The 14,981-nt window shown below is 38.3% G+C and overlaps 1 protein-coding gene across 3 annotated transcripts in view; it reads right to left on the bottom strand.

Moving 5' to 3' along the window:
• The window catches only part of mon2 (MON2 homolog, regulator of endosome-to-Golgi trafficking), a 125,058-nt gene that overhangs the window by 31,359 nt on the left and 78,718 nt on the right, over nt 1-14,981 (bottom strand). For all 3 annotated transcript variants that reach the window (XM_060839648.1, XM_060839649.1, XM_060839650.1), the window contains exons 15-22: nt 13,696-13,808; nt 13,493-13,597; nt 11,182-11,262; nt 10,747-10,820; nt 10,564-10,654; nt 7,003-7,104; nt 1,798-1,908; nt 428-603 (exon numbers count right to left, since the gene is read on the bottom strand). In XM_060839648.1, the coding sequence (XP_060695631.1) occupies nt 428-603; nt 1,798-1,908; nt 7,003-7,104; nt 10,564-10,654; nt 10,747-10,820; nt 11,182-11,262; nt 13,493-13,597; nt 13,696-13,808 (853 nt within the window). The remainder of the gene's footprint in view (nt 1-427; nt 604-1,797; nt 1,909-7,002; nt 7,105-10,563; nt 10,655-10,746; nt 10,821-11,181; nt 11,263-13,492; nt 13,598-13,695; nt 13,809-14,981) is intronic.

Here is a 14,981-nt window from a genome sequence, read left to right as displayed (position 1 = left end):
TCCTTTAAACTTCTCTGCTCCAAGAACAACCCTTGCTTTTCCAATCTAAGCTCACAGCTAAAATCCCTATCCCGGGATCTATCCTTGGACAAACCTGTTCTGCGTCCTCTCAAAAACTCTTGCATCCTTTCTAGAGTGCAGTGACCAGAACTGTATGCAAGAATCTTGTTGGCTCTAATTAGAGCTTTATTCAGGGTTCAGCTTTTGTACTCAATTGATCTATTTATGATTGCCAAGATTCCACAGCTTTGCTCATAACTCTCTTACTAAGTCCTACTACCTCTGTTTCTGCATATTCACTTGAACTCAGTCATTAAGATCATATTAACTCTTCATGGTCGTATGCTGGTATGAAGGGGAAATTGAAACACAAATTTATAATGTTTGGGAACCAAGATACAACAAAGCAAGAACAGCTGTTACTGACCCTTGGTCATTTCGAATTGCTTCTATGACTCCCAGCACCAATGGCCAGCCAGGCCCCAGGCTGTCTCCTTCATTCTGCAAGATCTGAAGCACGCACTCCAATTGTTTCTGTCGGATGTCAGAGTGCACAATATTGGACAGTTCCTTCAGTGGATTCAGCAGCAACAACTGCAGCCTCTGTGAAGAAATTCAAAACCAAGTTCAGGGCAAACAAAGTCAAAACATCAAGAAGAAATAAGACCTTTCAAAGAACCAAACATCTCGAGTAAATTATTTGTGCAAAGAATTACGGAGAATCTTTTACATGAATATCAAAAATTCAACAGCTTAAGAGCTAAGTTTCAATGACAAAATTGGAAAAAAACTCTGGCCAAGAACAAAAGGGTAAACTGTTCATTTTAATTAGGAAGAAAACGAAAAGTGAGCAAGATTTGTAAGTTATCACCTAAAGGTGATATGTTGACATAGAGGTCCACAAAATTTGGTTATTCTCTGGTTTAGTGTCACATAATAGTTCAATCAATTATTATTGCATGGCTATTTATCTGAATAAGGAATTACAGCTTAGGTTGTTCCTGACTTCATTTAGGACCTGGTGTTCAGTGGTACCCACAGCATCAACCAAAAGATTTTGCAAGAACTATTATGGCAATAGCTAAAGAAATCTGAGTTCCGCACGCGTTAAAGTTCCATTGCTGAATTTTGACAAAGTTCAGCAGTACACCGATGACTTGCTACATATTTGCAACAGATCAGCAGTAACATTTGCGCTTAAAGGGGTTGGTTATTGCTGAAGAATATTCCTGCTTTCTTGTCACTGGGCCTAAACTGGTTATAAATCAACTAAATTTAAATAAAGCAAATTTTATGGGTCACAGAAACCATTTAAATTTTCTGCCTTAAATGCTTTTGCTCAGCAAATTGAAAACATGCTTTCACCATCAGTCACAGACATTTGTTCAGAAATGATTCCTTAAGGCAAAGGATGTTCAAAAATCATCATAAAAGATTTGAGGCAGGCAGTTTTGAAGCTAATGATTGCATTACAAGTTAAAGGGCTAATCACAGCAGGACCTCTTTGCAATCTGCCCCAGGTCTTATAACCAATCAGAGATGGTTTTCCTCCTGCAACCTGTGCTACCTCATTACACTTGGTTGAAATGACAAATTTCCAGTGGGAATGGATTTGCTATGGGATCAGTTAAGGAGTTCTTCCATAAATAAGAAATGAAACAAGAGCACCATGAGCACCACAATAAATTGCCATTAGGCCTCAGGCAAAATACATCTCTTCTGTCCTCTAGTCAATGGCAATGTTTGAGTGAACGGGTTGTAAAATCAATTCCTGCTTCTTTCCCTTGATGAACTAACCTGATTTTGAGATAGTGGTGGATCATGTTTAAATGACAATCCAGCTTTTATCAGAGAAGTCACAGCTTCTGCTCCCCACTCCCGCATCCTGGCATTTGGGTGCTGGCACACCTGTGAACCAAACGGGGAAAAAAAGCATTTAGGTATAAAGTAGGAGCCAAATGTTTTAGGGAATGGAAATGAAAAATTATGGAATGCACTTCAACCTCACAAATAAGTCATTTGAAAAGGAAAATAAAATCCAACAGATTCTGAAGTAAAATCTGTTCTTGAACAGTTTGATACCTTAGATGCAAATCAACAAACTATCAAAGTTACAAAACTAAACCTGAGGCCTAGCACATTGGATCACAAACTCTGTAACACCCACACTCCCCAAAACAATCTCCACAGATTACTGCAACCAGGTGCCTCCCTCCACCAGTTTAACATCTGAAAATATATCAGCAAAATTATTTTGATATGTGCCATCACAATTCTCAAGAGTATTTATTGATGAAAGCAGCTGCTTTTCATTAAACTAATGATTTCCAATAACATATCAGCAAGTACAAATATTGAACACTACATTGTTTGCCTATTGTAACTTTCAGTCCCATCTAAGATTTTGCATCTGCAAAAATACCATACTGTAATTAATACTATCTGACTTGTACAACCACTATACATTGATTTCACCACGGAAGTTCCCAGAAGGAAGTTGCAAACTCGATAAGAAATTTAAAGAACCTCCATAACTTAATTAAATTCAGGAGTGACCAGGCAACACCACTTTCGTTGATTGCATTCCATCAATGGCGTAAATGCAGCCGGAATACAGAATCACATCTTATACTGACATGACATCAAAAATGAAGGCAGGGGCTCCAGGGAAAGAGTGAATTTTGCTCCAACACAGGGATGAACTGTGCCTCAACTCCAGATAAGATTAGCAACAATGCAAGTGGAAACCATTCTTCGCCAAAACTAATCTTAAAAAAGTCAACACTCAAAACAAACAAGTGCTACCAACAAAATAGCTTCTTTGCTGATCCTACTCTAGATGACACTTGCAGATCACATACCTCACATGGCCAAGTAACTCTCCACACAATGCTGCAGAACGAGAGTACCTATTACAAAGCAGATCCTGAAGAAGCACTGTTCCACAAATCATATTTTACTGAAAAATTCAAATTGATACCGAACTTAAACGATAATAATTTACTTCCCTCATGCTTGTGACATTTATAGTCCCATATTCTAATAGCAGGTAATAATTCTTAGTATAATTCTTCAAACAAATCAAAAAACTTATAGAACACAACAGTAATTGCGTTTACTCAATTTATTAAGACACACATTCTTTTCCTTAAAGCAGCATTGTGGTACAGGAATAATATTTCAGAAGTGCTTCTGCAGGGTTCATTCCAGCTTTGATCAGGACTGGCACATAAATCATTCATAACATCTGCCCTGTTAAGTTATCTTCTGAATGATCGGACATGTTATAAAGTTTACTTGTTTTATTAAGTGAAATGCCCCCAAATTTTACACCTGCATTCAGACTGGAAACATATACAGTCAAAACATCTGTTGATTAATTTTGTTAAGCACAAAAATCAATGTAAACAACACAGAACATAATATCTTTAAAAATATTTGAAATTATTCCAATTATTCAATTTCAAATTAAAAACAGTCAATGTCCCATAGTACTTACAATGCAATATTGATCTTGATTGATATTTGAGTCACTTAAGGGTCGGCTTTGAGCTTCCCTGATTGCAGTGAGTTTGTTCAACCATCGGCTCAGCTATATAAGATCCACACTCTTTATACAACTTTGTAGAGTTGGTGTGGTAGCATGGGCTGTTCTCAGCACCTCTGGGTAGGCAGGGCAAGCTCATTGCGGATCCCTTCTCTGAAATGTCATGTAGAAATGGTTCAGAGAAGATTTACAAGGACGTTGCCAAGGCTGGAGCATTCCAGTTATAAGGATAGGTTGGACAAGCTGGGACTTTTTACGCTGGAGTGTAGGAGGTTGAGGAGTAACCTTACAGAGGTTTATAAAATTATGAGATTCTTGTAGCTAAATAGCCAAGGTCCTTTCCCCATGGTAGGAGAGTCCAAAACTAGAGCGCATAGGTTTAAAGTAGGAGGGGAAAGATTTAAAAGGGACTGAGGGGGAACTTCTTCGTACACAGAATGGTTCTTATGTGGAACAAATTGCCAGAGGAAGTGGTAGGGGCAAGTACAACTGCAGCATTTAAAAGACACTTGGACAAGTACATGTTTAGGAAAGATTTAGAGGGATATGGGACAAATGCAGGCAAATGGGACTAGTTCATTTTTGGAAAGCTTGTTGGCATGGATAGGTTGGACCAAAGGGTCGATATTTCTGTGCTGTTTGACTCAATAACTCCACTATAGAAATGCTAATATGTGGATAGGAGGAAAGAGTGGCAGAACAATTGGGAACTTTTTCTTCCATTCAAACAGAACTAAATTAGATTAGATTACCTACAGTGTGGGAGCAGGCCCTTCGACCCAACAAGTCCACACCGACCCTCCGAAGAGAAAGCCAGCCCCCTATATTTATTCCTGACTAATCTACCAAACATTATGCGTAATTTAGCATGGCCAATTCACCTAACTTGCACATCATTGGACTGTGGGAGGAAACCGCAGCACCTGGAGGAAATCCACGCAGACATGGGTAGAATGTGCAAACTCCACACAGACATTTGCCCGTGGTGGGGAATTGAATCCGAGTCTCTGGCGCTGTGAGGCAGCAGTGCTAACCACTGAGCCACCGTGCCACCCCTGGGGTCAAATTTCAAAAGAACCATGCAGAGTGGCAACTTTGAAATGTTCTTTCACTTACCTGTGCAAATTTTAGATCTTCTCCATTTAGCAATTACATTTTCATGGATGATCAAAATATTCCTCAACTTCGAATTCTTTCATTTACTGTCAATTTAGCTCAATCTTACCATTCCTACTTCTATTTCAGAAGATTGGGCAGGCAGTGGTGTTGCGGTAGGACACTGCTTTGAATCCTACCGTGGCAAATGGTGAAATATGAAGTAAACAAAACAAAATTCTAGCATAAAAAGCTGGTCTAATGAAGTAACCGGTATCGTTTCAATAACCCATCTGTTTCACTAATACCCCTTAGTGAAGGAAATCTACCATGCTTATGTGGTTTTTGCCTCCATGTGACTACAGACCCACAGATGTAGTTGACTCCTAACTGCCCAGTGGACATTTATGGGTAGACAAAAGCCAGCCTTGACAATATTCCAGTAATGAATAGAATAAAATCCATTCCAGGGGTGCTGGGAATCTAGCAACTTTAAAGATAGTGTTTAAGAGAGGCTAAACTCTGCTTGCCTCTTCAGGAAGACATGAAAGGTTCCACAATACTACTTCAAAAAGTGAACAGAGTTCTCCAGGTGTCTTGATCAACACTGATTCTTCACCCAACAGCCCAGATATATCCTCCAGTAATGCACTAATCTGTTACTTGTAAACTTCACTTTGCACATTGGCAGTGACAGCTTCCTACGTAACAGTGACTGTAGTTCAACTCTTCATTCGATGTTCATTACTTGGAATGTTTTGTGGAAGTCAAAGGCACTGTATTATTGCAAATTCCATCTTACCCACAGGCTTATTTTAACAAAAATATCATGAGATATTTTACTATTCCGCAATCCTTGGGATTGGTCCATCTCTGTGGTTTCATGGTGGCCTGGGAAAGATATTGAACTTTATAAACAACTACCACAATGAAGTCTTCCCTCATAACACAAGATCTCAACATCTCAACTCTGTGTCCAAAGAGCTCCGCTGATCCTTTCCAAATGTAAAAGTTAATTAACCACAATACCTTTCCAATTTTATATCCTCCACTGTAAATACATTACACAGGTGTACTGCTTGAATGAGGTGTACGTTTAAAACTTTAAGTTATGGAAGTTTGCAAATAGGACAAAGGGGAAAATATATTAATGACAATAATGCAAGTATAACACTTTGGGGGTGAAAAGCTGTGTCGAGGATGCTTAGATAACAGGGAAGTACTTACCTTCTGCAAAAGACGAGAGGAAGCGATAGGAGGAAAACAAAGGGACAGCATGAAAGAGACAGTTTACAGAGAACATGGTAAAATTTGAAGCACTTCACTTGGCAATGGCGCAGCTAAAAATTATGTGAATTACTCCTAGATAAATACTTCAATTTGAACTTGCCAGAATCACTATTATAGACTCATCACCACTTCCTGAAGAAGGGCTTATGCCCAAAACATCGATTCTCCTGCTCCTTGGATGCTGCCTGACTTGCTGCGCTTTTCCAGCAACACATTTTTCAGCTCATCACCACTTTCTCAAACTTTAGAGGCACAAAAGAGCCACTATTTCAGAATAATCATGAAAAACAAAATGATAGAAAAGATTTCTCCTGTATCGTGTCCCAAGATTTTAACAAGCTGTCATGAACCCAAACATTGTATTTCACTAACTAATAATGCTGTGTTCAGCTTTACTAAACTTTAAAATGTATGACACAAAGATAGAGAGGATCCAAAAATGAATACTTTCCCTTTAACTACTATAGACAACAGGCACTTCTACCTCAGATGCAGAAGTTACATATGCAGCTTAATAATCTTTCTCAATAACCCAAACTAAAGTTGAACAGGTGCCTTATAAGAGCACATCACTGTGCTAGAATAGTCTGGTTAAGTTGACATGATCATTTCCAGGACAAGTAACCTTGGAATCCTGTCCCCACAAAACTAAAATATGACTTTTCAAATTTTGAGGGATATTCATTTGATTAGTCCAGTAGGAAATTATGGTATCTGAATCTACTTAAACCCCACCGATTTTGATATACATTCGTAAGTTGTTCTTTCTTCAGACTACTTTCTAAGCAACATTGTTTATTTTTGAGAAATATTTGAAAAATTGCAGATTTTTAAAAAAAATAAACAATGCCCCTAGTATTTGACATTTATGTAATTTTAATGTAATTCTTCTTTCCCTCTTTCTTAAATAATCAGGAGTTCTAAGCAACTTGCTGCTATATATTAAATGAATATTAAAAACATAGGTGGGAAGCATGTATTTGCTGAATTAAAATGCTTCACTCTCAGTAACTCTTATGCAAGTTACACACACAGTTAACAATGAAAACACCAAAAATTAAATGGTTTACCTCCAGAAGGTGTCCTGTTAAAGGCCTCCAGAGAATCTCAATTCGGTGCATATTCACTAATCCTGTTTCGAGCAATTTAGCAACAGCAAATAGAGAAGGCTCCTAATTAAAGAATAAACAAATTATTAGCATCAGAAATAATACAGATTCACAAGAATTATACCAGGGTTGAAATAGTTAAATTATGTAGACAGTTCGCCAGACTAGGCTTGCATTCCTTTGAACGAAAAAGACTTACATCATTCTAATCTAAATGATTAAGAAGGGAGATAAGATAGACACGCAAAAAACATTTTCTCTGGTGGGAGTTTGAAGAAATATATTTGTAAGGGCTTTGAACACCTGCGACTTGCCATTGTCACGATTTCACACTTTGACTCGAGAAGCCATTAAAAACACACTGTACATGAAATATGCTGCCAAGAGTGTGTAACTGAAATTGTGTGGATTATCAGACCTCTAAGAGAGTCAATGCCAGTAAGAAAGAAAAGGAAGAATTGGAACTTCAATCTGCAACTTTGATTTACAGGCGAGTTATGCTGTGAAATTGAGTCCCTGGTGCTGCGGAAACGAAAGGTGATATTAAACAGAATGGGAACTTCTTCCAATCTCCGTATCAAAATTATGAAGCACCTACAGAATAAAAAAAACTGAAAAAAAAGTATCAACTTCATTACCTGTGGGTGAGCAAAGACACAAACCAGACCTCACCGAGGAGTTTCAGTGTCAAACTGAAGAAATTTTGAAGGCCTTGTAAAAACATTTTGAATGGATAGTATTCAACAAAATTCATTGGGAGATAGAAAATAATGATTAACATGTAATAACACTAACCTATCTTGCTGAAGTCTTAGCACTTGGACCAATGAAAGATGATCTCATGAAACACAGGACTGTATTAGGCACAAAAAGCCCTTGCTGGAGAGGATGTTTTCTGAAACAGGAGAAACCTACTCTCAAGGAAGATACTGACAAGTGCAGAAGTGCTGAAGTTGTTAAATATTGGGTAAAGTCTATTCATGTGAGAACAGGCTACACACTGTATTGTGCTGAGAGATAGTCCAGGCCAAAGCAGACCAATATCATAGAAAAACAGAAATACATAGAGAAGGATAGGGAAAAAAATCAAGACCAGAGTATATAATTTATATATTGTGGAGGACATTACACAAAACAAAAGGAAATATGGTCTGGCAACGAAAAAGCTGTGCTGAGTCACTTAGCACACAAATATTTAATTGGAAAGAATCAAGGCATGTCTACAAAGATTGCTTAAGAGATATCAGGCAATGGCTCCAATAAATCACTCTCCACTGAACAGTGGCATCATCAGGTCTAAAATGATAAATGATTAGTGAGTGTTGGAATGAAGATTGGAGAAGGAATGCATCAAGTGAATGTGAAGTGTCAGGTAGACCACCAGTACTTTGTGTAACACCAAGAAGTTTCACGAATATGTGCAAAGTGGCTCAAAATGATAACTTTAAAATGAAAAACTCTGAAGTAAATTTGAGGTTGTACACTTGAACAATACTCAACCCAAAAAGACAAATGAGCTGAAAGGCAAAACAATGGGAAAAATGAAGACCCATTGATCTGGGCAGGAGATGAAGAACAAGCTAGATAGGAAGTTAGTACTCAAAAATGACAACTTCTACAGGATTAGCAGCATTATAGAGTGAAACAGGAAAGCTGGAAATATGCATAAATCCAAGGATCTCACTAAGCTTTGAAGAGAGCTCACCACCCTATATCAAACATGGAAGAAATTCTCCCACAACTTGTTAAAGGTCTTTACGACCCTTGAATTGAATGATTGTTACTAACAAGTGAAGCTGATGAAAGCAGCAGTTTTCAAAATACAATTTAGATGCCAGTTGGGAGATACAAATGGCTATGCATGTGATTTGGTATTTCCACTATTCTGGAAGAGCATCAACACAAATATCATGACATGGACAGTGGTCCTCCAGATGGGAAACTATTGACAATGATTTACTTGTCTATAAATGTGGTCATACAATGGAAGAAAACATCACAGACCATGATCAGAATCTATTTCAACTGCGAGAGAGTTCGCCAGATGAACCTGAATCTGAACAATGGAAGGATGCAATTGAAAATAACTGTAGTTAAGTACATAGATTATGTACAGATAATTTTAAAAAATATTTCAGGATCCTGACAAAATGAGAGCTGTTGCAGAGATGCAGTGAACAATAAAAGTGAAAGGAGTGCAAGGAATGTGAGTAACTTAGAAAATTTCCTGCCTGATTTGTCATCAGAGTGTAGACAACTGCACAAACTCAGGAGTTGCAGTGGTATTGGGGAAAAGAACAAGCAGCAACCTTCTCTCAAGTTAAACAATTCTGTGGAGTTCATTCTGTGAAAGTCACCAGTCTAGCAGAGTTCTAGTTCTGAAAGACAACTATCTTGTTTTGATAAAGCATTTATCACCAGAATGAAACGAACATGAGCTCATGAATGAGCAGCTATGAGTCAAACTGTGAACACCAATATGCATGGATGCCATTAAAAGACCTGAATGTTTTAAAGATTATGGAAGAAATGCACATACAGGGATAGGCTAAAGTGGAAGTGACAATTACAAGCACAGTTTATGTTCAGAAATGGTAACTTTCTTGGTTGACCATATATTATCGGTAAATTGTAACTGAATGATAGAGTGTGCATTTTTTTGTAACCAAGGGGATATTTGGAGAAACGCTTGTGTTCGACACAGTACGCTTGTGATTTGCCATAGCAATATGACCTCTGCTCTAGATTGCTTTCACGTTGGTTTGAGAAGCCATGAAACATAAACCAGTGGGGAGTTCTGAACTCCCCTCTATGGTATAATCTTAAAGTTAAAAGTGTTTAGGGGTGATGTCAGGAAACATTTATCTACATAAAAGATGGTGGAGATTTGGAGGAAAGCACAGAATGTGATTGAGAAAACAGCACTTCAGAATAAGTTTGAAATGAAGTCCAGAACCCACAAATGTTATGAAGCATTTCATTTCTGTAAGTGTTTCATTTCTATTATTTAACTTCATTTCTGAGGCCTCAATTCTAGATTTTCTGCAAATCACAGACTCCCCACAGTGTGTAAGCAGGCCATTTGGCCCATCGAAAAAACACTGACCCTCCAAAGCGCATCCTACTCAAATCATCCCCCCCATTATTCTATCCGTGCAACTATGCAATTCCCATTGTTAATCCACCTAGCCTGCACATCCCTGGATACTAGGGGCAATTTAGCATAGCCAATCCACCTAACCTGCACATCTTCGGATTTTAGGAGGAACCAGGAGCACCCAGTGGATGTGCAAACTCTGCATAGTTGCCCAAGATAGGAATCAAAACCAGGTCCCTGGCGCTGAGAGGCAGTAGTGCTAACTACTGAGCCACTATGCCGCCCCAAATGATCTCTTCTTGTAAGAGATGTAGAAAAGAGCACTGCAAACTAAAACAAGATAGAAACCTCAGTGGTGGAAACACTGACTATTCATACAGTAGCTACTGTGATAGCTATACATTCAACCAGTCCTCTATTTGTACCTTGTTGTTCCAAAATGCCATATCCATGGCTTCAGTCGATAAGGAGCACAGAGCATTTATCATATGATGGAGTGAGACATCATCAAGATACCTTCAAATTAGATTTAAAACACAAGTTAACCAACAGTTTACAATATTCCACACTAAATTTATGAATTTTATTTATTAAGAGATCATACTCACTGGGAACTCTCAAATAATCTTGAAAGGATATTTGAAATCACTGGCAAATCACTCATGACAGCAGTGGTCAGAACCTAAACCACAAATTCATTATTTATACATGGATATGCAACATGACCTCAAGGGCAAACAAGTCCATAAAATGAAGTAAAGGATTGACAGCTGTGTGTAGATCAAGTGTTATTGCTACAATTCAGGGGGTTTAAAAAACCCCTCTGTACTATTAAATTCAAACCAATTTGTAATACAAACAAAGAAACCCTTTTTAAAATTATTAACTTATAAACTGAAATTTTCAAAAAGAAAAATCAAAGACCAGTCTTTAATTACATCTGTCTATGCATAAGAGGCTCATGTTGACTCTTCCGCAATGGGGGGGGGGGGGGGGGGGGGGGGGCGGGGCACGGTCAAATTAAATGGAACATAGTTACTTACTGTGCTTGGCCCTTCAACAGCTCTCCCTGGTTTCAGAGCACCTCCACTTGCAGGCTTCAAGCCCAGAATCCACACAAGATGCTAATAAAAAAAGTCTCATTCAGTTCCATGAAAACTCACAATTTTAGTTATTCCTTAGTATTCTACAAAAGCCAAAATAAAAATGTAAACCAGCCAACAGTGATCACAGTGAGAGCAGTTGTAGTCAAGCTATAAAACTGCACAATTGCTTGCATAATTTTTCAAACTGCAGATCTGGAAATTGTTGTTGAAAAGGCAACATATTTTATGAAACTTTTACATCTAGTTCATCAAAATAATTCATAAGTATTTGTTCCCCAATGAGTAATATGATGTATGAAATTCCTTATTGATGCGATGTTATGTATGTCGGTTATATTGTCCCAAAAACTGGTGTATCATGTCAAAAAGCATAATCCTTTTGCTGCATGGAGCAAGAAAGGTATTGATTTACGCAACAAACTTGCATTTGCAAAACTAACAGTGCCCCTAGCATTAGACATGGTTCCATGACTGGCGGACCATTTGCACAATAATTCTGAGTGAGTAAGTATATCCACTGACAATCAATTTGGATTGATTGGGTTCACAGTGTGGTGCAATTGCATGTACTGGAAGCTACATTCATTAACACACAGGGACCTGTTCTTTTCAGATCAAGAACACAATGAACTATGCCTGCTTCAACTCAACAAAATAGATGACAATCATCCCCTGGGTCATTCCTTGGGCAACGCATTGACCAGTTAGAGTAAATCAAAGCCACAGTTTATAATTCAACAAAGCTTGGCAGAAAACTGGCAATCATAATTAACAAGTGCATTCTGCATGCAAACACCTCTTGCCAACCAATCAGCAGTCACTGTTCACACAGCATTGCTGTTTTCCCTTTTCTTTGGTACTCCTTTTGGATTGCCTGATGAGTTCAGATGACAAGTTTCAACACTGTGTCTTTTCTTCAGAAATTCTCGAGTTCCATGCAGCCAAATAATTGCAAACCAGAATGACATTTTGTGTGTGTTCTATTAAATTCATTTAAAATTTTGTGTTTTGTAACTGGATAAAAGGCTCAGTGGTTAGCACTGCTGCCTCACAGTATTAGGGATCCACGTTTGATTCCATCCTTGGGTGACTGTTTGTCTGGACATTCTCCTTGTGTCTGTGTGGGATTCCTCTGGATTCTCCAGTTACCTCCCAAATCCCCAAGATGTGCAGGTTAGGTGGATTGGCCATGGGAAATGCAGACTTGCAGGGATAGGGCAAGAGGGGGTAATTTTGGGTGGAATGCTCTTCAGAGAATTGGTGTGGACTCAATGGGTTGAATAACCTGCTTCCACTCTGTAGGGGTTCTATAATTCTAAAAACAAAACAACATCACATTGCACAGACCTGCAGGTATGAATGGTTCAAAAGTGAAGCATTTGGCCAGCTGTTATCTGTAACAAACTGCACTGAATAAGGCTCTACAATTTTACAGGTGACAATATCCTGGAGTTTCGATAAATTTAAGTATAGAAAACTATTGTGGAATCCAGAAATACTTTACTTGCACGAGGGAAGGGCCTTCATTAAGGTAGCACCTTTCACAACTTCAGAATGGCTGCAAACTGCTTTGGGACAATGAATTTTAGTCATTGTTGCAATGCGTGCAATACGACAGTCAAAGCGCACACAACTAAATCTTAAATGGCAAAGTGGGTAATGACTATATAATCTGCTGTTTGAAGATTTTTTTCTCAGAAACTTTTAAAAGGCTTTAGATTAAATCAGTACTCCCAACAGTGAATCACACCAAATGGGACTAAGAGTCAACAAACTTCATAATATTAATATTGTACAAATCTCCTTTCTGGAGTGGCTTCCCATTCGGTAGAAGGGATTGCTTAATTTTTTGTATAAATTGGAGCACAGCAACTGTATTCGTGTGAGCAAATATGCCAGCCTCAGCAAGATTCTACAAGAAAGAGTCAGTTAATCTGTTTATGGTGGTGTTGACTGAGGCAGGATTGTTAACTGGGATACAAGGTAACTTCTTGTTCTGCCAATGAGCCTTTGACATCCTCTAACCAAATCACTGGAAGCACTGATTTCATGTCTCATCCAAAGAAAACCATTTTGTTTTTGAAGAGTGGCCTCACATCCAGATGCAATTCACACATTTACATGTGTCATGCTGAAAATTAGATTTCTGTAACTGAAACAAATAAACGTATAACAATGCCAAAGTAAAGTGAAATCCAAATACTACTTTTTGTAAACGATGATGAAATGAGCAGGAGATTGATCATACCTGTAGAGTAGCCAGAACAAGCTGCCATGATGTTCCAAGCACCGAACCATGACAATGAGCTAAACTCAACAATGTCCGCATGCACTGTATATTCTTTGCAGTCAACTTTAGGAGGGAAAGAAAAGTTTTATTTATGTTAAATGAATGACTGAAATGCACTATGCCAAAGAATTATTTAAAAAATGCAGGACAAGACATCTTACCATAACAGTCCCCTGGTGTTGAGAAGTGAGAGGCTGACCCACTGCAACCACCTGCTGATGCGAATCACTTGATGGGCTGATCATCTGCACGCTTTGACCCTGAATGGAATACGCTAGAAAGGAAAACATATCAAGAACAAGAGAAATAGGTGATAAGGGCCTTTGAGCCTGTGCCATCATTCCTTCAGATGTTGGCTGATCTTCTGTACCAATTCCAATTCCACCACACCAATCAAATCCATTAGTGTCCGAAAAATCTTATACTTCTCTCTTAATTTACTCATTAATTGAGCGTCTATAGCTCTCTGGGGCAGAAAATTCCAAAGATTAACCACCATATGAGTGAAGAAATCTGTCATCTGAGTCCTCAGTGATTGACCCCCTTTCTGATATTGTGACTTGGAGTTCTAGATATTCCAGCCAAGGGAACTAGCTTCCTAGTAGCTATCCAGTCAAGCCCTCCAAGAACACATTATATCAAAGGGAAATGAGATCCTGACATCTTTTAAGTTGTAAAAATAAAATTGCTTCGAAGATCAATTGTTAACATGAACATTTCACAACAAATAAAAGTCAGATGATCTGATTTACTAAGTGTATTACTGAGGATTATCTTGATACATCAACAGATGTTATCTTTATATTTTGCTTCATCAACCGGCTCCCCATCTCTCACAAAGGTGCCTGTGTCATGATTCCACAAGCTGTTACTGCTGTTCACAAGTTTAACCAAATGATCAAATATAATCATGATCCTTCAAAATGCACATTTCGGAAAGTTATTAAACAGGAAGAAGCTTTACAAAAATGTTTTCAGTCCATCTATATCCCTGCCCAATTCACCTTGTGAGCATTTCGGGATGGGTGTTGAGCAAGAAGGTCTTGTAGATGGCAGCGGAAAGAATTCCAGAAGGTGGGTGAGATATAACCAGAATCCCCTCCCATCCTTAAATGCTAACTCCAGGCATCCCCAGCCCATCACCCTCAACGGTGGTAGCCAATCTGCAGTGAAATCAAGAGGGTAGCCTTTCCCAAAAGGCTGTGGATATTGGCTTGACTAAAATAACAAAGACTGAAGATGATCGATTTTGTTGTATCAGATTATTAAACAGATGAACTTGAGGTAAAGATCAATTACAATCTACTGAATAGTAGAATATAATGGGATTTTATTTTAGCTGATGTAAAAATGCTTCTTTTACCCCTTGTAACATAAGAAACTAGGACATCATTCGTAATATTGAATAATCCAACAGATGTTCATTACAGCTAGCTATTACATATAA

This window comes from Hemiscyllium ocellatum, chromosome 19 (genome assembly GCF_020745735.1).
Source record: "Hemiscyllium ocellatum isolate sHemOce1 chromosome 19, sHemOce1.pat.X.cur, whole genome shotgun sequence".
Taxonomy (NCBI): domain Eukaryota; kingdom Metazoa; phylum Chordata; class Chondrichthyes; order Orectolobiformes; family Hemiscylliidae; genus Hemiscyllium; species Hemiscyllium ocellatum.
The sequence above is the reverse complement of the archived record's forward strand: the minus strand, read 5'-3'. Positions and strand labels throughout refer to the sequence as shown.